The sequence below is a fragment of the Rhinoderma darwinii genome, chromosome 5 (genome assembly GCF_050947455.1).
Source record: "Rhinoderma darwinii isolate aRhiDar2 chromosome 5, aRhiDar2.hap1, whole genome shotgun sequence".
Taxonomy (NCBI): domain Eukaryota; kingdom Metazoa; phylum Chordata; class Amphibia; order Anura; family Rhinodermatidae; genus Rhinoderma; species Rhinoderma darwinii.
This window is the reverse complement of record NC_134691.1, coordinates 66,280,630-66,306,586: the sequence shown is the minus strand read 5'-3', so window position 1 is coordinate 66,306,586 and position 25,957 is coordinate 66,280,630. Positions and strand designations below refer to the sequence as shown.

The 25,957-nt window shown below is 42.8% G+C and overlaps 1 protein-coding gene across 4 annotated transcripts; it reads right to left on the bottom strand.

Moving 5' to 3' along the window:
• Positions 1-4,366: 4,366 nt before the first annotated feature.
• Positions 4,367-22,186, bottom strand: PEX2 (peroxisomal biogenesis factor 2). 4 transcript variants are annotated; one of them, XM_075828183.1, is made up of 4 exons: positions 22,114-22,186; positions 18,422-18,517; positions 13,393-13,454; positions 4,367-6,839 (listed from the first exon to the last, which is right to left on the bottom strand). In XM_075828183.1, exon 4 carries the CDS (start codon positions 6,832-6,834, stop codon positions 5,914-5,916), a length of 921 nt encoding a protein of 306 aa, XP_075684298.1. In that variant the 5' UTR covers positions 6,835-6,839; positions 13,393-13,454; positions 18,422-18,517; positions 22,114-22,186; the 3' UTR covers positions 4,367-5,913. The 4 variants fall into 4 exon arrangements, with proteins under 4 accessions (XP_075684298.1, XP_075684300.1, XP_075684299.1 ...); XM_075828185.1 differs by having other exon boundaries at positions 18,427-18,517; XM_075828184.1 differs by lacking the exon at positions 22,114-22,186 and adding an exon at positions 22,065-22,099.
• Positions 22,187-25,957: the final 3,771 nt, after the last annotated feature.

The following is a 25,957-nucleotide window of genomic DNA, read 5'->3' as shown; positions in this document are numbered from 1 at the left end:
GGCTCCATTTACGTCTGAAGAAGTGACAGGCACTTTTTTACGCGCCGCCTTTTGACAGCGGCGCGTAAAAAAAAATGACCGTCGGCACAGAACATCGTAAGACCCATTCAAATGAATGGGCAGATGTTTGCCGACGCTTTTGAGCCGCATTTTCGGACGTAATTCAATGCTAAAACGCCCGAATTACGTCCGTAAATAGTGTGTGTGAACCCAGCCTTAGTGACGCCCCGGCTGCTAGTGCTGCATTGTTGGGTCACTTAGGAGACCCAGCGATGCAGCTGAAAGCGGACCGTCGGCCATGAGAAGTTTGCGGGGGGGGGGGGCCCAGTAAGAATTTTTGCATCGGGGCCCATGAGCCTCTAGCTACGCCCCTGCGTACAACCGTCCATAGGAATGCAAAGAGTCACATATTTTAATGAGATTTCGAAGGTGCCGTGAGACAAAATGTCAGTGTGTAGCCCCAACCTGCGCTTTGGTGCTATTTTTCCCTCCAATAGATCGGATAGTTGGTCTGTTGGTTTATTAATTCCATTCCAGGTCCCTGCGTCAAAAGACCCAAAACATAAGTGTGGTTAACCTCTTAATACCTTGGGGAAGTTTTACAATTTTGCGGCTGTGATAACTTTAGGAAAACAAACACAAGTGCTGTCTTTTATATCATTATTTTAATTGCAATTTTACCTCATATTCGTAACATAAATGAACATACATACGAGAATAAAAAATGTTTAATCTAAACATTAGATCACACCATTTCACTATTTTATATCCAGTTAAAAAATTGTATTAATCACATTTTAACGAAACAAAAAAACTACAGTAAGGCCCCATGCACACAACCGTAGAAAATCTCCATAATTGCAGACCGTAATATGGTCCGCAATTATGGACCCATTCAGTTCTAGTGGCCCCAGACACCTTTCCGTATCACTACGGATAGGTGTCCGGCACGTAGAACTGTGCCGGGAATTATGGAGCACGTCCTACTTATCGTATTTTACAGGCCGTGCTCCCTTTTTAATGGGAGAAGGGTCCGAAAATGCGGGCTGCGGATGGTAGCTGTGCCCGCAATCACGGGCCGTGATTACGAGCACGGCCGTGTGCATGAGAAATTTGGCTATTTCTCTCCAGTGACGAGATAGTACAGGGTGGGCCATTTATATGGATACACCTAAATAAAATGGGAATGGTTGGTGATATTAACTTCCTGTTTGTGGCACATTAGTATATGGGAGGGGGGAAACTTTTCAAGCTGGGTGTTGACCATGGTGGCCATTTTGAAGTCGGCCATTTTGTATCCAACTTTAGTTTTTTCAATGGGAAGAGGGTCATGTGACACATCAAACTTATTGAGAATTTCACAAGAAAAACAATGGTGTGCTTGGTTTTAACGTTACTTTATTCTTTCATGAGTTATTTACAAGTTTCTGACCACTTATAAAATGTGTTCAAAGTGCTGCCCATTGTGTTGGATTGTCAATGCAACCCTCTTCTCCCACTCTTCACACACTGATAGCAACACCGCAGAAGAAATGCCTCCCGATCTGACCCCCTTAGACTTTTATCTTTGGGGTCATCTGAAGGCAATTGTCTATGCTGTGAAGATACGAGATGTGCAGCAACTGAAACTACGGATACTGGAAGCCTATGCTAGCATTTCTTCTGCGGTGTTGCTATCAGTGTGTGAAGAGTGGGAGAAGAGGGTTGCATTGACAATCCAACACAATGGGCAGCACTTTGAACACATTTTATAAGTGGTCAGAAACTTGTAAATAACTCATGAAAGAATAAAGTAACATTAAAACCAAGCACACCATTGTTTTTCTTGTGAAATTCTCAATAAGTTTGATGTGTCACATGACCCTCTTCCCATTGAAAAAACTAAAGTTGGATACAAAATGGCCGACTTCAAAATGGCCACCATGGTCAACACCCAGCTTGAAAAGTTTCCCCCCTCCCATATACTAATGTGCCACAAACAGGAAGTTAATATCACCAACCATTCCCATTTTATTTAGGTGTATCCATATAAATGGCCCACCCTGTACATTGTAGTGTGTGAAATGGATTAAAAAAAGAAAAATCCATTTCACACAAGAAATGTTTTTGTTTTTTTACGGGCATGCTACTTTTTCTGGAGGAAAAAAAACCCTAACATAGATCACCCTTCACGTTTTTGGCCATTTTCTCACAATGACTTCAATGGGAAAAAACACAACTGCATAGAAACAGGACTATAAGGCTAGAATCATAAGCAGTTTTTTTTTTATCCAAAAGGAAAAATATTATGGAAAGACTTACTGTGTACTCTTGTATTACTTGTATAGACTCCTGGCTTTGGCTCAAAAAACACCAAAAATGCATGTATGAATCCAGAATTATGGTACTGTGACTCGATACAGTAATCACGGTTTTCCATAGATGCAGTTCTAAAAAAAAGTTGCCCTCGCCATTGACTAACAGGGAAAAACCATCGCATGGAAAACTGGATTTAAAGTCGTACTATTATTGCACTGTGATAAAATATAGTGTTGAGTTTTATGAAGATTCCATAGAAATACATAGGTTATGAAAAATGCAGCATATTCATGAAAAAGGTGTGGATTTAGTAAGTAGTTTTACTGTTGCCATGTGAACATACCCAAAATAGTGCATTTATAACCAAGGCCACAAAAAGGTATGTTATGTTAAAGAGGCTCTGTCACCAGATTTTGCAACCCCTATCTGCTATTGCAGCAGATCGGCGCTGCAATGTAGATTACAGTAACGTTTTTATTTTTAAAAAACGAGCATTTTTGGCCAAGTTATGACCATTTTCGTAATTTATGCAAATGAGGCTTGCAAAAGTACAACTGGGCGTGTTGAAAAGTAAAAGTACAACTGGGCGTGTATTATGTGCGTACATCGGGGCGTGTTTACTACTTTTACTAGCTGGGCTTTCTGATGAGAAGTATCATCCACTTCTCTTCAGAACGCCCAGCTTCTGGCAGTGCAGATCTGTGACGTCACTCACAGGTCCTGCATCGTGTCGGCACCAGAGGCTACAGTTGATTCTGCAGCAGCATCAGCATTTGCAGGTAAGTAGCTACATCGACTTACCTGCAAACGTCGATGCTGCTGCAGAATCATCTGTAGCCTCTGGTGTCGATGTGTCCTCGCTTGTCTGACACGATGCAGGACCTGTGCCATGTTAAATGTCAACATTCCCAATCCAATCTGCTGGAGGAGTCTGGCAGTGGCTTTCTCCCTCAGAATACATTTACGCTTGGCCAGCCTTAGGGCTACATAGATATTATTGCTCAACAGGATGCAAGATCATTTGTCATATGTCACCATAACCCACCCTTATTCAAAGAGGTCTCTGAGAAGTCATAGATGGGGCGACCTAAAGCAATGGAACTAGAGTACTTGACGAGCAGCCCCAACCTTATGCTAATGTCAGTATGATTGATCGCTCAGAAGCATTGGGCTCATCGGTCCTAGTAACATATTGCCCTGGATTGGTAACCAGAAAATATTTTGTGAAGAGGAAAACTACAAAACGTATGTCTAATGTTGAGTGAGCTTGATTTTTCAGAGGGTAACCACATGATATGTAGAGGCTTTTCACCTTCTAAAACCATTACAGTTTATTGTAACTTGCTAATCAAGTAACTAAGCAGACATGTAAATGTTTGTGCAAATTACAACCTAGGAGCAATTTAATGAAACAACATTTCCTAATTCTCAGATCCCGGTTCTGCTGCCGTTCTATGAAAAAAGGGAAGGATACGGTTATATTCAGCATCTCTGCTGGAGGTACACCATAGCCCTCCATAGATGGTGACATTTTAGCTTGATTGCAGGCAGATTATAACATTGGGACAAAATAAAGAGTATGGCAAGCCGTAATTAAAGGAGATGTCTCACTAATAATATATATAGCGCCCAATCCCTTTAAATGTTATCTGTAAAACAGAGTGGGTAAGGAGAATATAAGCAAGTTACTAATCCAACTAGTCTATGCTCTTTAGAAGTTCTGCCTCCTTTAATCTCATTGTGAAGCCATGTCCCCTTTTAGCCAAGTCTTCTCACTAGGACAGCACCACCGTACCCGTCCTGAAAGTGGCCGCTGACAGAGGGGTATGTGATGCAACCCTGTCCATCAGCACCTCCCAATAAAGGCTAATGCTCATTTTCTGATCGTCCAAAACCAGTGCAAGCGCAGATAAGTTTTGGTATAGCACTTTTATCTGCACTTGTGCACCAGGAAACTAGCGCTGGTGCAGTGCATTCAATATGGGGTGCTGATGGACGGGGTCAAGTTACATGCCCCTCCTTCAGTAACCATTTTCAGGATGGGAGCGCTGGTGATATCCTGGGAGAAGTCTTGGCTAACAAGGGGGCATGGCTTTACAAAGCGATTAACTAAGGCAGAACGTCTAAAGGGCATATATTAGTAAATTGCCTATATCCCCCTTACCCACTCTTTTGTACTGATTATTTATAAAGCAGCCAAACCCTTTAAGGCATATTGACTAGACATCACATAATTGTCTGATCTGTACCTGGTCACGGTTCCCAGCTGAGAATCAGGCACACATGGATTGTCGCTCTCCACCAAAGTCAATGGGCGATACGGAAACAGCTGAATGGGCACACTAAGCGATTTCCATTGACTAAAATGGAGCATAACAGGAGACCGGGCACCTCGGTTCTCATGAACGGATGATATTTACAGTGGCCTGAGAGATCAGGTCGGCTGCATGTATCAGGACAGGAGAGCTCGGACTTACTTTCTAATCTGTAGCAAGTAGCACACACTTTAAAAGAGGTCAGCTGCACAGGCACCGAGATTGGTAGGTTTATTTCCCTCATCTCTGTCATTTGTTCATAAGGTCATTGATATGGGCTCATTTGTCTCCAGGAATAGAATAGATCACTGGGAATTAGTACATGGGTCAGCACAGTACACTTGGCACCAATATCACTGGCACCAAAGATACAAGAGGTATTAGAGCTGTCATAGTATTAATAAATCTTGGCACCAGGGTCAGAACCATATCACTATTAATGTGCGATATATAACATATAACAGATATGTGGTTCCTGGTCCTGAAAAACAATTAACAGAGACTTGAACGATTTAGAACTGGACTATGCACCAGCACTATATCACTGCAAGTTCTCACGCTGGATTTTTTGTAGGTCTGGTTAATTTGTTATTTGATGAAAGTATAAGCTCTGTTCACATTACAATCGTTGCTCCCGCCTCTCTTACCAATGATCAATGGCAATATGTACAGGCAGATACATCAGAGGCCGTCACTCATTGGTGAGAGGGAGGGAAGATCAAGGGAGTGCCAGGCCCACAAATTCGGTCAGTAAGACACAATCAGAATGGGCTTCCAGCTTCTGAAAGCAAACAACAATGTTAACTTTCACTGACAGCAAGCAAAGATCTTTACTTAAGGGGTTTTCCAGCCACTCAAAATTGTATCAATTTTTAGTGGCTGGAAAACCCCTTTAAAACTGGGGGAAAAAAACACTAAGCATAGTATGTTGAATATTATAAAGGCAGGGGGTGGCAAACAAAATTCTACAAGTTAACCCTATAAATAACGCTCTATTTCCCAGTTATAATGTGGGCCCTAAATCACATACTGTACAAGCATACAATATCTGTATCTCAACTATGCAACAAACCCAAGAAGACATGATGGGAACTTTGGTATAGTTTGATGGCACTTGGTCATTTCACAAGGTGCCCCTACCACTATCAAATAGGAGAACATCTGCAAATACTCAATGCAGGATATGGTACATGGGACTTGTTCTTCATGTCAGTGATATTAGATAGTAATTAAATATGAAAATATCATAAGATGTTCGCAATCCTTAGTGGAATTCAGAATAAGAGCGTCACATTTCCTCTTACAAGGTGTGAACTTCAGAGATTTCCACCTTGAATTCCAGCGGCTGAAGGCTGTGCACTTGGGTACTACACTTAGGGCACGTGAAATACATGTCCGCCATGTAATTGCTTTTAATGCAGTAGTAGCAGAAGACATGAGGGCAGCCGATGGTGTGAGGCATCGTGGGCCATTCTCCACACAGACAACACTCCTTGCAGACAACGGCTAGAGAGAGGTCAGTAAGGCGCAGTCCTTTGACTGGCTTACACCAGGAGAACAGCTTCATTTTTAACTTTTGGGTATTAATAAGGGGCAGAAGAAAAATCAAAAATTCAGCAAATCCATGCCACAAAATTTCTCTGTTCATGAAATCAAAGCCAACTTGACGCACATCTTGGGGTTTGTTGAAGACGGATCGGATTCCTAGCAATCGTTCGGTCAATGTTGCAAACTTTCCTTGCTGCAGAAAAATGAAGAAATTCAAGATCCCAAAAAGTTTGACAAGCCCGGAAGCCACATTAATGAAATGCTTCACTCTGTGAAACGATGACCCAAAAGTGTTATTACCGAATAAGTCATAAGACCTTTCCTCCAACCATTTGCCTCCAACGGATAAGAGTACAAACCATACTTTCTGCTGTTTATTTAGTGGTCGGTAGGTCGGAGTCGGAGACAGGTCATTTTTGTAATGAATGTTCAGAATGGCCTGGCCTACAGTTGCATTCTTGGAGTAGATGGTGTATCGCCATAAAAACAGCCATAAAAAAGCTTTAATCTCTGGTTCATGGCGGCTCAAAAGTCCTGGCTTAAAGCCTTGAAAACAACTGTTAAACTGAGTCCAGATTAGTTGCTCCAATGCCTTGTTTAATTCAATAGCATCCAGTTGACTTATTCTCAATACAGGATTTATGTCTTCCATATTGCTTTTAGCCATGGCCATGTCAACTGCAGGGAAATAAATCTGGTTATTTAACATGCGGAATAATTATATAAATGAATAGAACTATTGCTAATTCACGACATATAATACCATCAATGTCAGTAAAGAATGCCACATTGTGATCAATACAGTTAGAAGTTTGGGCATTTCCGTAACTCACTGGTTACCATTTTTGCCTTAGAGGACTTGGGGCCATGGTTTGGGTCCCACCAGGGAAACATATTCAGGTACTTTGGTCTCTTCAGACTCTCTAAAGACTTGTTAGGTAAACCATTAATGTAGGTGCGGTGACTAAAGTGCGTGAGTACGTTCAGTGTACGGAGCTATAGAACATAATAGCGGTAGAAATACAGTAATAATAGTGTCAAAAACAGAATGCCCTTGTTACGAAGACCAGGCAGAATCACTCCTTAAATTGAAATAAATTGCCTGTAAGAATGAAGTCTGAGAAGAAGCTTCCGTGTCTCCACCAGGAGGATGAAAAGGGCTTTTGTTACTGCCATGGAGACACACATGGGGTACTTTAACTCCTTCTTGCCCCAGCCATTTTCCATTTTCTTTTTTCCCGTCCTGCCTTCCAAAAGCCCACATGAGGGCTTTATTTGCAGGATAAGTTGTAGTTTTTAAAAGCACCATTTATTGGACCATAGAATGTACTGTGAAAATGTGAAAAACTATTTTGTGGGGTGGAATAGAAAAAAAAAGCAGCAATTGCTTACATTTTTTTTCGTTTTCTTTTTACAGGGTTCATTCTGCAGTAAAAATGTCACGTTAACTTTATTCTACGGGTCAATACGATTACGGCGAAACCAAATTTAGAATTTTTTTTAGGTTTTACCACTTTTTACAAGATAAAAAGTATTTGAAATAAAAAAAAAAAATATATGAATTTTGTGTCTCCAGATTCTGAGACACAACTTTATTTTCCCGTCGATGTAGCGATGTGAGGGCTTGATTTTTATTGGGCGGGCTGTATTTTTTTTTTTTTAATTACCACTTGGCATACATTTTATTTTTTTTGGGGGAGGCAAGGTGACCAAAAAAAATAGTTATTGTGGCGTTTTGTTTTTTTGCGGCACTATATATAAACCACGATAAAATGTAACAATGTAGCCTTTTTATGGATGTGGCGATACCATTTTTTTACATTTTTGTTTACATTACTTAAGGCAAAAACTTGGAAAAGGTTTTTGTTTTTAATATTTGTCTTTGCTAGATTCCTCAAAACTGTAATTTTTACATTGTTTTTTTTTTTCAGATTAATCGCTTGCACAAGTGTATCGTGCTTTTTACTATCTCCTATTAAGCACCGCCTCTGGCAGGCCTTATAAGGAGTACCAGCACGGCAGACCTGGAGGCCTTTATTAGGCCCCCAGCTGCCGTCACAACCCAACAGCACCCTGTGATACCCCCTGTGACTGTGGCGTTTTGTGACCATATAAAATCCCAAGCTTATGCCCCATGCACACGACCGCAAAAACGGACCCATTCACTTTCATTGAACGCGGACACCTTTCCGTAGCGCTACGGAAGGGTGTCCGTGCCATGGAAATGTTCCGGAAATTATGGAACATGTCCGTTCTTTTGCATTTTGCGGGCCGTGCTCCCATACTTTATATGGAAGCACGGCCCGAAAATGCGGCTGTCAGTAATTACGGACCAATTCATTTCTATTGGCCACGGACACCTTTCAGTATTTTTACTGATGGGCGTCCGTGCTAAAAAAATTATAGAACCTGTCCTATTCTTGTCAGCAATTACGACACTGACTCTCCCATACACGTCTATGGGAGATTCCATAAGTATGGATGGCTACGGATGTGCATCCGTAAACTGTCCATATTAACGGAGGCGTTTCTAGTCAACATGTTGATGACATAATTTGCAGCCTCCCTCCTTTTTTTTTTTACGATCCGTATATACGGATCAATTACGGATGCAATACGGACAGAATTTACTGATAGATGAAAATAAGGTTGTGTGCATGGAGCCTAAGTGAATTTAGTAATAAAAAGGCAGAGGTGGCTTATAATGAGACTGGGGTACATTACACTTTACAATACGCACCTCAGCTGCTGCAAAACCTCTTTGAAGAAGCTGCAGATTCATGTCAAGCACTGATTGAATAACATAAGTCCCTTCTTCAAAAGGGGGATCTGATACAGCTGAGGTGAATGTTAAACTACTAGCCATAGCGTGCCACCAATACTGTGCTTATCTACAGCATCTACCCCACAGTGCCAGGCACCCCCCCCCCCCCCATACGATTCCAGCTTCGGCATGCTAGCAACATTGGTCCATTCTGACTTCAGGTACTGATTATATATTGACATACATAAACACGTTCTATATAGAAAGGAGAAAATTTGTACCTAGTAAAAATACACAGTAAATCACACGTCTAGAGTAATGTATCAGACATGCAGTATCTTAATATGTTCCTAATCCACCGTCTTTATAGCAGTACTTTAGTGTAGATATATTAAAAAAAATTAGCGTAAAGGAAACATGGACCAGCTGCCGATGGCGACTAATGAGTTCGCACCTCTTATTTTACCTCATTCTCTTTTTTTTCCTTTCTTAATGCCAACCAAAAAAGTCAAGCGAAAGAATGAAAATTGTGGCTGGGAGAAAAAGGCAGCGGAAGGAGGAAAATTGACATCAAAATTCTCCCAATGGTTTTAAAAATGATAACTATTTGGCTTATATAAATTATACAGAACATGATTTAATAAACTGAACAATAAAATATAAGAAACATAACAAAATATGAATCAGAGATGGAAATACCTAAACTTCGACATCGCACAGAAAAGGACATCCTACTCTACTGCATTGTTTGTAATTAAAGAATAGGATTCACCAAAACTTGGGGTAAGTTCTATAGACCTCAGCAGGTGAAGATCTAAGTATCCAGCTTGAATTTGACGGCTTCCTGAATTTCACATTATTTTGTCCGCCCATGGTCGAAACATACATAGATAGTTGACCCCATGCTTGAAGCCTACAGCAGAAACAAGGAACAAAAGCTCAGCTTCTGCAGGTGGGCCCGACTATTGTATTGTGATTATCTGATGAAAGAATAAAATTGTATGTGGAGAGAAAAAGAAAAACTAAATGCAGCTCAGTCCGGAGACTATTCATGAAATACTCGACTCTGCTACCTATTGACATTCGCTCAACGTCACATGAATATCATGTTGTAACAAAGAATGACCCCAGATCCGCAGACAAAACCCCAGAACAAAGGGAAGTTCTCTCTCTTGAGGTCACTGCACTAGCAAAAAGAAAAGTCAAACTACTGAAGCCAAATTGTGCACATGCATAAAATGTGGAGGCGAGCCCGCTGCAGCCATTTCTGCCCTTATATTCCCTGTAGGCCAATTTAAGGGAGCACCTTCCAAGCAAACGATATGTGCAAGAATGCGGCAATGGATTTTCCTTTCTATGGCTGGAGTAAATAAATAAGCACTCGCTACATTAACCCTTATGTGTTAATACAAATGTGCACAATGTTTTCTTTTGCGCACTAAGTATCTAAGGTAAATAAAGTGTCATGCACAAGACCGTAGTATTGTGGCCATATACGAGCCGCAATTGCGGATAGTAGAGAACACAATGTTATCCTATGCACACGACTGTGGTTTCCACGGTCCGTGCATTTCTCGGACAATAGGACATGTCATTATACGGTCCGCAATCCAGTCCGTGCTCATTGAAATAAATGCACATCTTGTGTGCACGGTCCGTGATTGCGGACGGCCTGCGAATGACACTCCGCTGCCCACCATGCAGTAATCACAGACCATACACACAGCTACGGCCTAAGGCCCCATGCACACGAACGTATGTTTGCGGCTGCAATTCACCCGCAAATCTGCGTGTGAATTGCGGCCCCATTCATTTCAATGGGCCCATGCACACGACCGTGGTTTCCACAGTCCGTGCATGGCTCAGGAGCCTGGACCGCAAAAAGAACCGACGTGTCTTATTACGGCCGTGTTTTGCGGTCCAGGCTCATAGAAATGAATGCACGCAGCCATGTGCACGGCCCGCGATTTACGGGCAGCCCGCTGGTGACACTCCGCGGCCGTCAGAGCCACAAATTACTGCCGTGCACATCATTATGGTCATGTGCATGAGGCCTAAGAGTAAAGAATCGATAGCCTCTTTAAAAGGGGTTATCCCAAGTAAAATATTACTAACGGACAGAACACGTGACAATAAATAATTTTGCCGTTTAAATGTATTAAATACAATTTGTGTGTTTTGAGATACCTTATATTGGTCAGTAGTAGCTCCCACTAGATTTCTTCTGACCGCCGATATCAGCGTACACCTACTACATTGAGCATGCGCCGTTTGTCTTGTTTGCCAATCTCTGGCTTGGTGCTGAGCACTAATCCCTCGTTGAGATGCGGATTAGTGCAGAGTGCCGAGTCGGAGTTTGCCAAACAAGACAAATGGTGCATCAGTGTCCACCACTGCCTGGTGTAGTAGGTGGACGCGGATATCGGCGGTGGTCAGAGACACAAATTATTTTTAATACGTTTAAATTGCAATTTTATTTTCACGTTTTGTTTATTAGTAATATTTTTGTGGGATATCCCTTTTACTGTTCTGGGTAAATCGGTGGCAGTACTGAGCGAGGGACCCACTCAGATTAAAGAGGCTCTGTCACCAGATTCTCAAACCCCTATCTCCTATTGCATGTGATCGGCGCTGCAATGTAGATAACAGTAACGTTTTTTTTTTTTAAAAACGTTCATTTTTGGCCAAGTTATGAGCTATTTTATATATACGCAAATGAGCTTTGAAATGGACAACTGGGCGTGTTTTTTTTCGTATGTCCAACTGGGCGTGTATTGTGTTTTTAACTGGGCGTGTTTACTTGTTTTACTAACTGGGCATTGTGAATAGAAGTGTATGATGCTGACGAATCAGTGACCAATCAGCATCATGCACTCCTCTCCATTCATTTACACTGCACATAGTGATCTTATTAGAACGATGTGCAGCCACATACACAAGTGTCCTGATAACGAATACACATGACCTCCAGCCTGGACGTCATGTGTACTCAGAATCCTGACAATTCTGAATCTTTTCTGTGAGATTTCCAGCAAGGGAAACAAAATCTCGTTTACCTCGTGAGATTACGCGTGGCTTGCTTCTTTCACTGCACAATCACAAAGTGCTGTGGATCATGCTGGGCTGGAACAATGACAAGTGTATGACACTGATTAGTCACTGATTGGTCAGCCTAATACACTTCTCTGTACAACACCCAGTTGGTAAAAAGTAAAAACACGCCCAGTTGTCCATTGAGAAACTCATTAGCATAAATCTAAACTCGCTCATAACTTGCTCAAAAATGATCGTTTTTCAAAATAAAAACCACTGCTGTTATCTACATTACAGCGCCGATCAGATTATGTAGGAGACAGGGCACTTATAATCTGGTGACAGAGCCTCTTTAAAAATGGATTTTCTAAGTGTAAAAACCCCTTTGACAATTACCGATGCAAACCGCTACAAAACACTATTTAGGGATACTCGGTCTCACTCAAAGTGGATTCTTAGGACATGACTCAGGTGTCAGCAAAACACAGACATCGACATGTGGACAGATCTCTTGCTTTTTCGGCCCTCATCGGCGCAGGGATCCGGATAACTTATTGAGATTCCCCAAGTACTCACTCACTGGAATACTGCAGGGAATTTGTAGGTAGGTAGGTAGGAAGATTTCAGGCCGTGTTCCCTGGGTCTCTCCAAAAGAAAAAAAATAGAAGAATAAAATTATTGGGCTTTACTGTGTAGTACACAAATTCAAGATCTACGGCTGCCTCACAAAGGTCCTGACCTGGTAGTAAGATTAGGGGCAGATGCAGCGATCAACGATTGAAAGAGTCCTTACATTTTTGCTTGCTTTGGAGGAAGAGAGTGTATTCAATATAATGGAGCTAATGTACCCCCCATGTAAATTATAAGAACACTAAATTTTGCCTTGGGATATTCTTAATAATTTCAAGTAAGGGGTCCATTATTCCTTATAATACACCCCTTAGTTGCTGCCTCTTTTTAAAGAATTCCAACTTCACGTCAAACACAAGAGGAGGATCTTCATAACCGGTAGAAGAAATCTGTAATTGATTGTTTCTGTCAGACACATGAGAGCGAGAGGGCACTCAGCTCTGTATAAATCGGCACACTCGGATATCAGAACGTGCCAATTACACAAATATTTTTTACAGACACGTCAAAAAAATGGGACTATGTAAAAATAATGCTAAAAGGAATATGTCTTGGCCTCAAAATTTATGGCAAGGTGTTACCGTCAAACTTCTGAGTCTCCTGCCCAGTATAGGAGAGCGAGGGAAGTGCCAATCAGTCTACAAACCACAATATTTAACTCAAGGACACTTAGACCATTACCTCTAGGGGTTAACTACCCTGTGGTTATGAAACGACATGTCTGTCAATCATACTGCCTGGAATGCAAATAAAATGAAGTCATTTGGATCATGTAGATATTCCCAACGAGAATAAGTTTCATACCTTTGCTGACAGAGTGGGTTCAGATTGTAAATATAGAATGGCCCCTTCTTTATACGAACAACCTGAAAAACGAACGAGCATGGGTAACGGTGAAAAGCAGGACGTAGAACATGATATCATATATGTTTGTGTCACACACATACAAGAAGATGTGAACCACACCATTATCTCCTAAGAATCAGGGAGAGTAACGTTCCTACGGCATCAAGATCGCAAGAAAGTGTCATGTGGTCAATTAGAAGTATTACCTACAACCCCTTTAAAGAGTCTCTGTCACCACATTATAAGTGCCCTATCTCCTACATAATCTGATCGGCGCTGTAATGTAGATAACAGTGGTTTTTATTTTGAAAAACGATCATTTTTGACCAAGTTAAGATCAATTTTAGATTTATGCTAATTAGTTTCTTAACCCCTTAGTGACCAGCCTATTTTAGGCCCTAATGACCAAGCTATTTTATTCGTTTTTCTATAGTCGCATTTAAAGAGCTATAACTTTTTTATTTTTCCATCGACATAGCTGTATGAGGACCTGTATTTAGCGGGATTAGTTGTACTTTTTAATAGCACCATTTTAGGGAACATATAATTATTTTAGATTTTTTAAAAACCTGAAATTCCACCATTGTTCTATGCGTTTTAAATTGACGCCGTTCACTGTGCGGTGTAAATAACACATTACCTTTATTCTATGGGTCGGTACGATTACGGCGATACCACATATGTAGAGGTTTTTTATGTTTTACGACTTTTGCACAATATAAACACTTTTGAACTAAAAGTATTTGTTTTTGAATCGTCGCTTTCCAAGAGCCGTAATTTTTTTATTTTTCCGTCAATTTAGTGATTTTTCGGGCTTGAGTTTTGCGGGACGAGACGTAGTTTTTATTGGTACTGTTTTGAAGTGCATGGGACTTATTGATTAATTTTTATTATTACTTTTTTGGGGGAAATGGAAAAAAATAGAAATTTTGCCATTGTATTTTGCGTTTTTTTTTATGGTGTTCACCTTGCGGTTTAAATTACATATTAACTTTATTGAGTCATTACGGTCGCGGCGATACCATATATGTGTACTTTTATTTATTTGTTACACTTTAACTAAAACCACTTTTTATGGACAAAAATTTATTTTTTTACTGTCATTTTTATTAATAAGTTTTATTTCACATATTTTACTTATTTTATTAGTCCCACTAGGGGACTTTACTTACTTAGTATACCAAAGCATTATTGCCTGTCAGTGTAAATCTGACAGGCAATCTATTAGGCAATCTAATAGGCAATCTAATAGGCAAATGCCCAGGGCAGACCTGGGGGCTTTTATCAGGCCCCCTGTTGCCATGACACCCCATCGGAGACCCGCGATTGCATTTGCAGGCGGCTGATGGGTGACAGAGGGAGCTCTCTCCCTCTGTAAACAAGTTAAATGCCGCGGTCGCTATTGACTGCGGCATTTAACGGGCTAAACGGCCGCGATCGAATTAAACGTCGATCGTGGGTATTGGAGCAGGAGTCCGACTGTCATCAGACAGCAGAGCCCCGGCTACAGCCTACACGGGACAGGACTTACACTGGGCCGCAACTAAGGCCCCTTAGTGACCGTTGTGAAAAGGTGTCTTGGTAGTCACTAAGGGGTTAATAGACAACTGGGCGTGTTTTTACTTTTTACCAAGTGGGCGTTGTGAAGAGAAGTGTATGACGCTGACCAATCAGTGACCAATCAGCATCATACACTTCTCATTGTTCCAGCCCAGCTTCTTTCACTGTACAGCATGATTGTTACAGTGTGATTGTGCATTGACAGAAGCTGGGCTGGAAAAATGACAAGTGTATGACGCTGATTGGTCACTGATTGGTCAGCGTCATACACTTCTCTGTACAACGCCCACTTGGTCAAAAGTAAAAACACGCCCAGTTGTCTATTAAGAAACTAATTAGAATAAATCTAAAATTGTTCATAACTTGCTCAAAACTGATCGTTTTTCAAAATAAAAAACACTGCTGTAATCTACATTACAGCGCCAATCAGATTATGTAGGAGACAGGGCACTTATAATCTGGTGACAGAGCCTCTTTAAATTCCCTCTCTTTCATTACAAGTACTCGTGGCTAGCCACACCTCTTCCATTAGGGTATGGTCCCACGTAGTGGTGGATGAAAGTACAACAAATGTGGTGTAGAATGGGCGCACGTGGGACCGTACCCTAAGGCCCCATGAACACGACCATAAAACCACAGACCGTAACACTAACACATTCAATTCTAGTGGCCGCGGACAACTTTCCGTATCGTTACGGATGGGTTTCCATGTCCTAGAACTGTGCCAGGAATTATGGAGAATGTCCGTTTTTTCGTGTTTTACGGGCCATGCTCCCAAACTTTGTATGGGAGCCCGGCCCGAAAATGCGAACGGTCGTCATCAGACGGCTGTGCCCGCAATCGTGGGACGCGATTACGGGCACGGTCGTGTGCATGGGGCCTTAGAGAGTGTTAAAAAAAAAAAGTAAAATTAGTTGAAATTATCTGAACAGGTGTTAGCTATCCAATAAAGTAATATAACCCCTCTTGCACACGACCAAGTTCGGGCCGTGAAAAGCGATCCGTGTGTCGGATGTAATTCCTGGCCCGACCGCTGTACAGGTGAACGGGACTCTTGGCATCATACACATTTATGATGATAGGAGTCTCTGCCTCCTTATGGAACTGCTGTTTCATACTGAATAAAATTATAAAGTACGGAGCAGCAGTTCTGTGAGGAGGCAGAGACTCCTAGCATCATAAATGTCTACGATGCCAGGAGTCCCGTTCCCCTGTACCGCGGTCGGGACGGGAAATCCGGCCGACACATGGACCGTTTTTCACGACCTGAAATCGGTTGTGTGCAAGAGGTGTTAGGCTCCGTTCAGACCTAGTTTCTTTATTACATACGACGTATAAATTCAGAAAATTTCCCAAAGTATACACCGTGTGTATAGCTCCGACACATCCAACTATATGTCACTGTTGCATAGGTTGTCCAATAACTCCCATTGCTTAGAATTAAAAAAAAAAAAAAAACAAACACTATACCGTGCTGCATATATTTTTTGAGGTATCCCCCAGTACTGAAAATTTGACTGCACTCTCAATACAGTGAAAGAAAAGGTATAACGACCCAGACCTCCTGAACATCAGGCCTGTTATAGGCTATGGATGCATTTGGCGCGTATGTTGGGAGATGTCCTAGTGTATATGACAAACGTACACTTTTAACATAGCCTAATCCATTCATAAATAGTGTGCACATTTCCGGGGTCATTTGTTTCCATGCACACAGGCCATTACCGATACCAGGATTTGGACTTCGATACCGATACTTCGTTTTGTATTGCGATTTCGATACCAAAACGATACTTTGCCAACAGTAATAATAAAAAAAAAAGTTCTTCCATTTTCTGATGTGAGGTGCGAGGTGTGATGATGAATTTAACCTCCATGTGCCTCACATTAATAGTAATTAACCCCATCATGTTTCTCAGTCATAATGGGTTAATGTCTAAGGTACATGATGGGGTTAATTACTATTAGGCCGGATTCACACGAGCGTGTGCGTTTTGCGCACGCAAGAAACGCAGCGTTTTGCGTGCACAAAAGGCACTTAATAGCTCCGTGTGTCAGCAGCATATGATGTGCGGCTGCGTGATTTTCGCGCAGCCGCCATCATTGACACTCCATTTGGATGTTTGTAAACAGAAAAGCACGTGGTGCTTTTCTGTTTACATTCCTAGTTTGACAGCTGTTGCACGAATCACGCGCGTCCCACGGAAGTGCTTCCATGTGATGCGCGTGATTTTCATGCACCCATTGACTTCAATGGGTGCGTGATGTGCGAAATACGCACAAAGAACGGATATGTCGTGAGTTTTACGCAGCGGACTCACGGGCCATAGACTAATATAGGTCCGTGCGACGCGCGTGAAAATCAGTCCGAACTAATCAAATTAGTCCGAATAAGCCCTTAATGTGAGGCACATGGAGGTTAAATTCATCACACCTTGTGCCTCACATTAATAAGTGACAGAAATTTTTATTTTATTTTTTTTACAGAGTACACATCATAAAGGACGTAAAAAAAATTGTTGTGCAGGTTATTACGGCCGCACCAATACCGAATATGTGTATATTTTATGTAATGAGACTTATTTTAATGTTTATTGTAAAAAAAAGGTGTATGTGTATTTTTTTAAATTTAATATTACTTTATGTTTTTACTTTATTTTTAAACTTTAATATACTGCATATATCAGATATGTGCCAGTACATTAGCCTGTGTACATATAGCACCCAGACAGTTGTTAGGCCATACCCAAGTATGCCCTAACAGGAAATATGGTAAGACAGACCTGGGGTCCGTCAATAGACCCTGGGCTGTCTGACCATATATGGTATGGCCCTCGATCGCGTCACAGGAATTCCTGTGATGCAATCCAAGGGGCATTCCCCTTTCTCACTTTCCCCTGAATGCTGCAGTCAGCTTTGATTGCAGCATTCAGGGGAATAACGGCGGAGAGGAGAGGTTTCTCTGATCTCCGCCGTTATAGCGCGGGGCTGCTGCTGTGTAATACAGCCATTGCCCCGCTCCTGACATAAAAGTGTGCGCGCGCGGTCAGCATGAGGTGATGCGGCCGGCGCTGCACTAATGAGCGCAGGCACTGAGGACAGAACATGGGGGTGTTTTGGAGTACGCCCGCCATGTTCTGTCTTCAGTGCCGCCGCTCATTAGTGCAGCGGTGGCCGCATCGCATCATCCTGACCCCGCGCACTTGTTATCAGGACTCAGGAGCGGGGCAATGACTGTATCACACAGTCGCAGCCCTGCTCTCATATATTCATGTGTTACAATACTGAGCTGTGCGGCCGCACAGCGAAGTATCGATATACATGAAATAACGGTATAGAACCATTTGGGGATGCACAATATCGAAACAGTATCGAAGTTTCGATGCATCCCTAATCAGAAGTCACTGTTATAGTATATTACACTCACCGCACCTACGCAGTGACCGGATCTACGTTCTCCGATAAATAAATACATCAACTCTTCCCCTTCCACTGTGTGTCCGCCTTCTGTAGCTTCACAGATCTGCAATATATTACACAGAGTTTGGCTGAGCGCTCTGGTTGTATTACGTTTTAGACATGATCCCATATCAAGTAAACACATCCTCCTCGCCTAAGTAGGTGTCACATACCAGACTGCAGCCTATAGTAACGTTACAGGAACAGCTGTTCTTTATATCAGCATTCCTTGTGATCAGTTCAACGTTTAGGAAAAATTAAAACCACGCACATTTACAAGCAGAACCAACAGGTTGTAAAGTTTGAGTTCTGTCCACAACAAAAAAGGCGCAATCGCATCAGAAAAGAAGACATATGAGAGCCATATCAACTAAACCACCTCCCTTAAAGAGAACCTTTCACCTCCACATACATGTGAAGCATGTAATGGGGAGGGCTGCACAAACCCTGGGGAACGTTACATTTTTTTTGTACCCAACTCCGTTATTTAGATATCGGTGCTGTTATATTTGGCGCCCAATATTTAAATAACCCCCTGAACTGTCAATGGGGCGTGTACTGGCAAGGGGGCGTGTTCCTATGGCTGTGACACTGTCCAATCAGATACGGACAGTGTTACAGCAAGAGCGAGGATAGAGGAGTGTGCGTGCGCACGCTCTCATTCTTCAGCTTTCAAGATCAGTCTTCTGCCAAACTGGCAAGGGGGCGTGACACTGTTACGCCCCCTTGCCAGTTCGGCAGACAATTTACAAGACTGATCTCTCGCAAGAGCTGAAGAGAGGAGAGCACACATGCGCACTCTCCTCTCCCCAGCTCTTACACTGTCGGTAGCAGAGACACGCCCCCTTGCCAGTTCGGCAGAAGACTGATCTTGAAAGCTGAAGAGTGAGAGCGTGTGCGCGCACACACACACTCTGAACAACGTTCAAACTTCTGACATGTCATAGTGACACGTCAGAAGTTTTCATTGGTGGGGGTCCGAGCACTAAGATCCCCACCAATCACTAAAATGAAGCAGCAAAAGTGCTCGTGTGAGCGCTCAGCCGCTTCATTTCTGTATGGCTTTTTCCGGAAATCAACATAGCGGTGTACGAATTTAAAGGGAACCTGTCACCAGCATTTCACCTATTGAACTTTACTTATCCCTCACTGGCCGCTGCTATCAAAAGTTCATTGCCGTTATCCCCTCTCCTAAACTCCTCCTCCGACTGTAAATAACGGTCTGCAAACATTGGACGTTTTTTATCGTAATAATCCGGTGTCACTTTGTGCGCACACACCAGAAGAGGACATCAATGCACAAGTGCGGGATTTTGTGTGCTGGGGAAGGCGAGGAGCTGTCAATCAGAAGTAAGGAGGCGGGGTAAACTCGGAAAGACTTGAGGAATAAAGATTTGACTCTTTTCAAACGAAGATTTGACTCTTTTATGCTCATTAGCATACGGTGCGGGAACACTAAAAACTGAATACTAAAGCTACAGAGCCGACTAAGAAGACAATTATAGGTTATATAGAAATGATTTTTCACCCACTACCCCCTGGTATTGCTGGTTTAATAGGTCAAATGCTGGTGACAGGTTCCCTTTAAAGAGGCTCTGTCACCAGATTCTCTAATCCCTATCTCCTATTGCATGTGATCGGCGCTGCAATGTAGATAACAGGAACGGTTTGGTTTTTTTAAAACGTTCATTTTTGGCCAAGTTATGAGCTATTTTATATATATGCAAATGAGCTTTGAAATGGACAACTGGGCGTGTTTATGTGTATGACGCTGACCAATCAGTGACCAGTCAGTGTCATACACTCATCTCCATTCATTTACAAGCAGCACAGCGTTCTTACTAGAACGATGTGCAGCCAGATACACAAGTGTCCTGATAATGAATACACATGACCTCCAGCCTGGACGTCATGTGTACTCAGAATCCTGACAATTCTGACTCTTTTCTCTGAGATTTCCAGCAAGAGTAACGAAATCTCGTTTACCTCGTAATCTTGCGAAAATAGTGCAAATGCCCGTTCACTATAAGCTGATCAAAGTTTCCCCCTGATGATCAGCTGTAATCTGTGGGAAGAACTGACAGTGTTTAATTCTCCTAGAGCGCCCCCACAGGGTAAACTAAGTATTACACAGTGCCCATTCATATCAATGTGTTGTTTGTGTAATGCAAGAGACGCTCTTTGCAACCACTCTCCATTCTGGTCAAGAGATGAGGATCCTGAACACTGGGCCCCCCCACGCTCTATCAGCTCAGAATTCCATAATGGGATGTATGAAAATGAGGTTTCTAACCTGGACAACGCCTTTAACTCCAATAGAGTATTTTATGGAGCCGCAGTGCACCTGATCAAATGGCGGTCCATACAAACTCCTCCATAGCAGTCCGCTCTAAGGCTTTATTCAGACGAACGTGTGTGAAAACTGACGTTTTTCACCTTTGCGAGACCCGTTTTCACAGATCCCTCATAGACTTGAGTCTATTGAGGGATCCTTGAAAACGGACATGTCCTATTCACGGACGTTAAAACAACGGCTGTGTGAATAGCCCCATAGAAATACATGCAGCCGTGTGATGGCCGTTAAAAAAACCAATTTAAACTTTTGTCTGAATGAGGGCTAAGGCACTGACATACACGCTGGTTCCTCCCTACAAGACAGCCCGTCAGTATTATGGATCCATATATGAAATACTGATGTCAAATGGTGCGAACCGGTCCTTGGCCAGCTTCACACACACGCGGAATACTGGCACATTTCTGAGCGCAAATCACAGCCTGACCGCGGGTCTGATGAGCGGAACCAGCAGCATCATAAGGAATCCATAATGCGATTAGTTCTGGTCATTTAACCCGATGTCATGCAGTGACTTGTGGCTATAATACATATACCTGTATTACGGTCATGTAAAACCCACCTTAGGATATATTTATATGTAATCGGAAATGCTGCCATTTTCCATCCATACTTACGGGTGGAAAATCCCCAGATCACTGTAAAACCCCTTAAAGCAACACTTTTCAGGGGACTAGTATGCCATACAGACAAATCCGCACGCTTCAATTACAAATGTACAGTCCTGTCATGCATTTTAGGTATCATGCAGTTAAATTAGTGCAAACTGAGGGGGAGCTTTATCAAAAGTAGCTCAAATGAAAAATGGAGCAGTTGCCCATAGCAACCAATCACCTTTCAGCTCTCATTTTCTAAAGTGTCTTTTATAAATGAGAAGGATTCTGATTGGTTGCTCTGGGTAACTACTAATTTCCATTGCATTACTTTTAATAACTCTCCCTAAATGTGTCAGTGCTGTCCATAGAAACCAATCAGATTCCAGCTTTCATTCTTACAGTCCAGGATTAAAATAAAAGAAGCGATGCGATTGGCTTCTACGCAGCACTGACACTTCTGCACACATTATTTGTTATGCGTGAGGCCCATTACGTTACACAGGACTTCAATTCAACTGCATTTTTCTTTCTTCACTGAATCTGAGCCAGGCTCTCTACACACAAATGTCCGGTCACATCGTCAGACCTGCCATCACACAAGAGCACGGTGAAGATGCTGCAGACAGAACGTGGGCACAGCAATACGACATCGAGCAACTCACAGAGCAGCAGCAGCAGCAGCACCGATGTCCTGGACATAAACAAGCTTACCTCTGCAGCTGTCACTGCTGCTTCCTGTATGTCTGCAGTCACGTGACTGAGGTCTCACTACGGAAGCTCCCAGAGACCAATACACAGGAGACACTTCGACATTGTAGAAGAAATCCCGGAAACCTCGCTCTGTACGGGCGTGTGGGTGAACGATAGCCTCTCTATACTCAATTATATTAGCATTAAGAATGTTATTAGTATCAGCCAGAAAGTGCTCTTATATACAGCGCTAGTCCCTAAGGGTATGTTCACACAGCTCTCTTGCACGCTGATTCCGACGCTTTTTCTGCGTCGGAATCAGCGCGGAAATCGCCCCCCCCCCCATTGTTTTTAATAGGAATCAGCAACATACACATACAAAACTGTTTTTTTTTTTTTTTTTTGTGTGCACTGAAAAAAAACCAAAACTGACCTCTAGGCACGTATTTCCCCCCTAAGGCTATGTTCACACGAAGTATTTTGCCGAGTTTTTCGACGCGGAAACCGCGTCGCAAAACTCAGCAAAAACGGCCCTAAAATGCCTCACATTGATTTCAATGGGAGGCGTCTGTGTCTTTTTCCCGCGAGCAGTAAAACTGCCTCGCGGGAAAAAGAAGCGACATGCCCTATCTTCAGGCGCTTCCGCCTCCGACCTCCCATTGACTTCAATGGGAGGCAGAGAAAGCGTATTTCGCTGTGTTTTATGCACGCGGCGCTCACTGGCCGCGGGCGAAAAACGCCGCGAAAATCTGCGTGCAGGGAGAGGAAAATCTGCCTCAAACTTCCAAACTGAATTTTCGAGGCAGATATTCCTCCTGCAAAATACTCCGTGTGAACATAGCCTTACTGCTCGCGGAAAAAAGACGCCGACGCCTCCCATTGAAATCAATGGGAGGCATTTTCGGGCCGTTTTTGACGAGTTTTGTGATGCGGTTTCCGCGTCAAAAAATTCGTCAAAATACTCCGTGTGAACATAGCCTTAAAATCAATTGAAGCAGAAAGCACTGACTGCCTTTGGCGCTGTTTGCTAAAAAAAAAACAGTATTAAAATCTGCGTGGATTGTGAGATCAGCGTCCAAAATGCATTCAGCTTCGGTTTTTTTCACTTGGGTTTAACCCCTTAATGACCAGCTAAATGTTTGGGTTTTTGCCTCTCTGTCGTTTCTGCAGCCATAACTTTTTTATTTTGTCATTGACGTGGCCGTATGAGGCCTTGTTTTATGAGGGAGAAATTGTATTTATTTTTTTTGCGCTGTTTGGGGGGAGGAAAAATTCACTGTGTAAGTTCTATAATTTATTTTTATGGCGTAAATTTAAGAAAAAGCAATTCTCTGCAACGGGTTTTTTTTTTTTATCCCGTTTCACGCTAAATAACCTTTCAAAATTATTCTTCTGGTTATTACGGCCGTGTAGATACCTAGTATGTGTAGGTTTTTTGTATTTATGTAGTGCATGGGGCAATAAAATATATTTTATGCAAAATAATGACTTTTTTGGGACATTTTTTAATTATTTACTTATTTTTTTGTTACTTTTTTTAAATCCCATTAAGGGCTTGTTCACAACACCGTTGCCCTTCCGTTTCCTCACATTAAGGCCTCATTTACACGAGCGTATGCGTTTTGCGCGCGCAAAAAACGCTGCGTTTTGCGCGCGTATGCATGGCGTATGCACTGCGTATACGCAGCCTTGTTGCGTTTTAAACGCGCAAAAGGCATTTGACAGCTCCGTGTGTCATGATGCGCGGCTGCGTGATTTTCACGCAGCCGCCATCATAGAGATGAGGTAGTCGAGGCCCGTCACTGTCCAAGGTGCTGAAAGAGCTAACTGATCGGCAGTAACTCTTTCAGCACCCTCGACAGTGAATGCCGATCACAATATACACCAACCTGTGAAAATAAAAAGACTTTCATACTTACCAAGAACTTCCTGCTTCCCCCAGTCCGGGCTCCCGGCCGTTGCCTTGGTGACGCGTCCCTCTCTTGCCATCCGGCCCCACCTCCCAGGATGACGCCGCAGTCCATGAGACCGCTGCAGCCTGTGATTGGCTGCAGCCTGTGCTTGGCCTGTGATTGGCTGCAGCTGTCATTTGGACTGAACTGTCATCCCGGGAGGTCGGACCGGAGTTATCGGTAAGTCAGAACGTCTTTTTTTTTTTACAGGTTCATGGATTTTCGGAGCGGAAGTCACTGTCCATGGTGCTGAACCAGTTTAACGCTTTCAGCACCGTGGACAGTGACTGTCTCCTGACGTCGCGTACCCGAACATTTTTTACCGGTTTCGGTCAAAACGAGTTTGGCCGAACCCGGTGAAGTTCGGTGCGCTCATCTCGAATTTGACACTCCGTTTTGATGTTTGTAACCAGAAAAGCACGTGGTGCTTTTCTGTTTACATTCAGGAGTTTGACAGCTCTTGCGTGATTTTCGCGCATGCAACGCAGGACCGTCAGTGTGGCATGCGTTGTTTTCACGCACCCATTGAAGTCAATGGGTGCGTGTTGCGTGAAAAACGCAAGAATATAGAACATGTCGTGAGTTTTACGCAACGCACTCACGCAGCGCAAAATTCACGCATCGTCTAAACAGCCCCATAGACTATTATAGGTGCGTACGACACGCGTGAAAAGCACGCGCGTCGCACGCGCGTATAATACGCTCGTGTAAATGAGGCCTAATAGTAATTAACCCCATTATGTTTCTCAGTCATAATGGGTTAATTTGTAAGGTACATGATGGGGTTAATTACTATTAGGCCTTATTCACACGAATGTGTGCATTTTGCGCACGCAAAAAAGGCAGCGGTTTTTGTGCGTTGCAGTACCGTGTGTCATCTGTATTTGGTGCGTGGCTGCGTGGCATTGTTATGACACTGTTTTTATGTTTAGAAACAGAAATGAAGGAGGTGTTTTTTTTTTCCGCTTCATTTCTTTAACAACTGTTGCGCGAATCACGCGCAGCACACGGAAGTGCGTCCGTGTGCCGCGTGTGATTTTCACGCACCCATTGACTTCAATGGGTGCGTGATGCGCGAAAAACACTCAACTATAGGACATGTCGTGAGTTTTACGCAGCGGACACATTCTGCGTGAAAATCACGGACGGTCTGAACGGCCCCATTGAGTTACATAGGTTCGTGTGACGCACGTGATTTTCACGCACGTATCACGGACGTTAAATACGCTCGTGTGAATAAGGCCTAATGTGAGGCACATGGAGGTTAAATTCATCACACCTCGTGCTTTACATTAATAAGTGAAAGAAGTTTTTATTTTATTTTTTTTACAGCGTACACATCATAAATGACTCAAAAAAGTTGTGCAGGTTATTACGGCCGCGCCAATACCGAATATGTGTATTTTATGTATTGAGACTTATTTTAATGTTTATTGTAAAAAAAAGGCGTATGTGTATTTTTTTATTTAATATTACTTTATGTTTTTACTTTATTTTTAAACTTGAATGTACTGGCATATATCAGATATATGCCAGTACTTTAGCCTGTGTACAGATAGTACACAGGCAGTTGTTAGGACAGACCTAAGTATGCCCTAACAGGAAATATGGTCAGACAGCCCTGGGGTCCTTCCATGGATCCTGGGCTGTCTGCCCATATATGGTATGGCCGTCGATCGCGTCACAGGAATTCCCTGTGATGCGATCCAGGGGCATCCCTCCTCATTTTCCCCTGAATGCCGCAGTCAGCTGTGATCGCAGCATTCACGGGAATAACGGCGGAGATGAGAGGTTTCTCTGACCTCCGCCGTTATAGAGCGGGGCTGCGGCTGTGTAATACAATGATTGCCCCGCTCCTGACATAAGTGCGTGCGCGGTCAGCATGAGGCGATGCGGCCGGCGCAGCACTAATG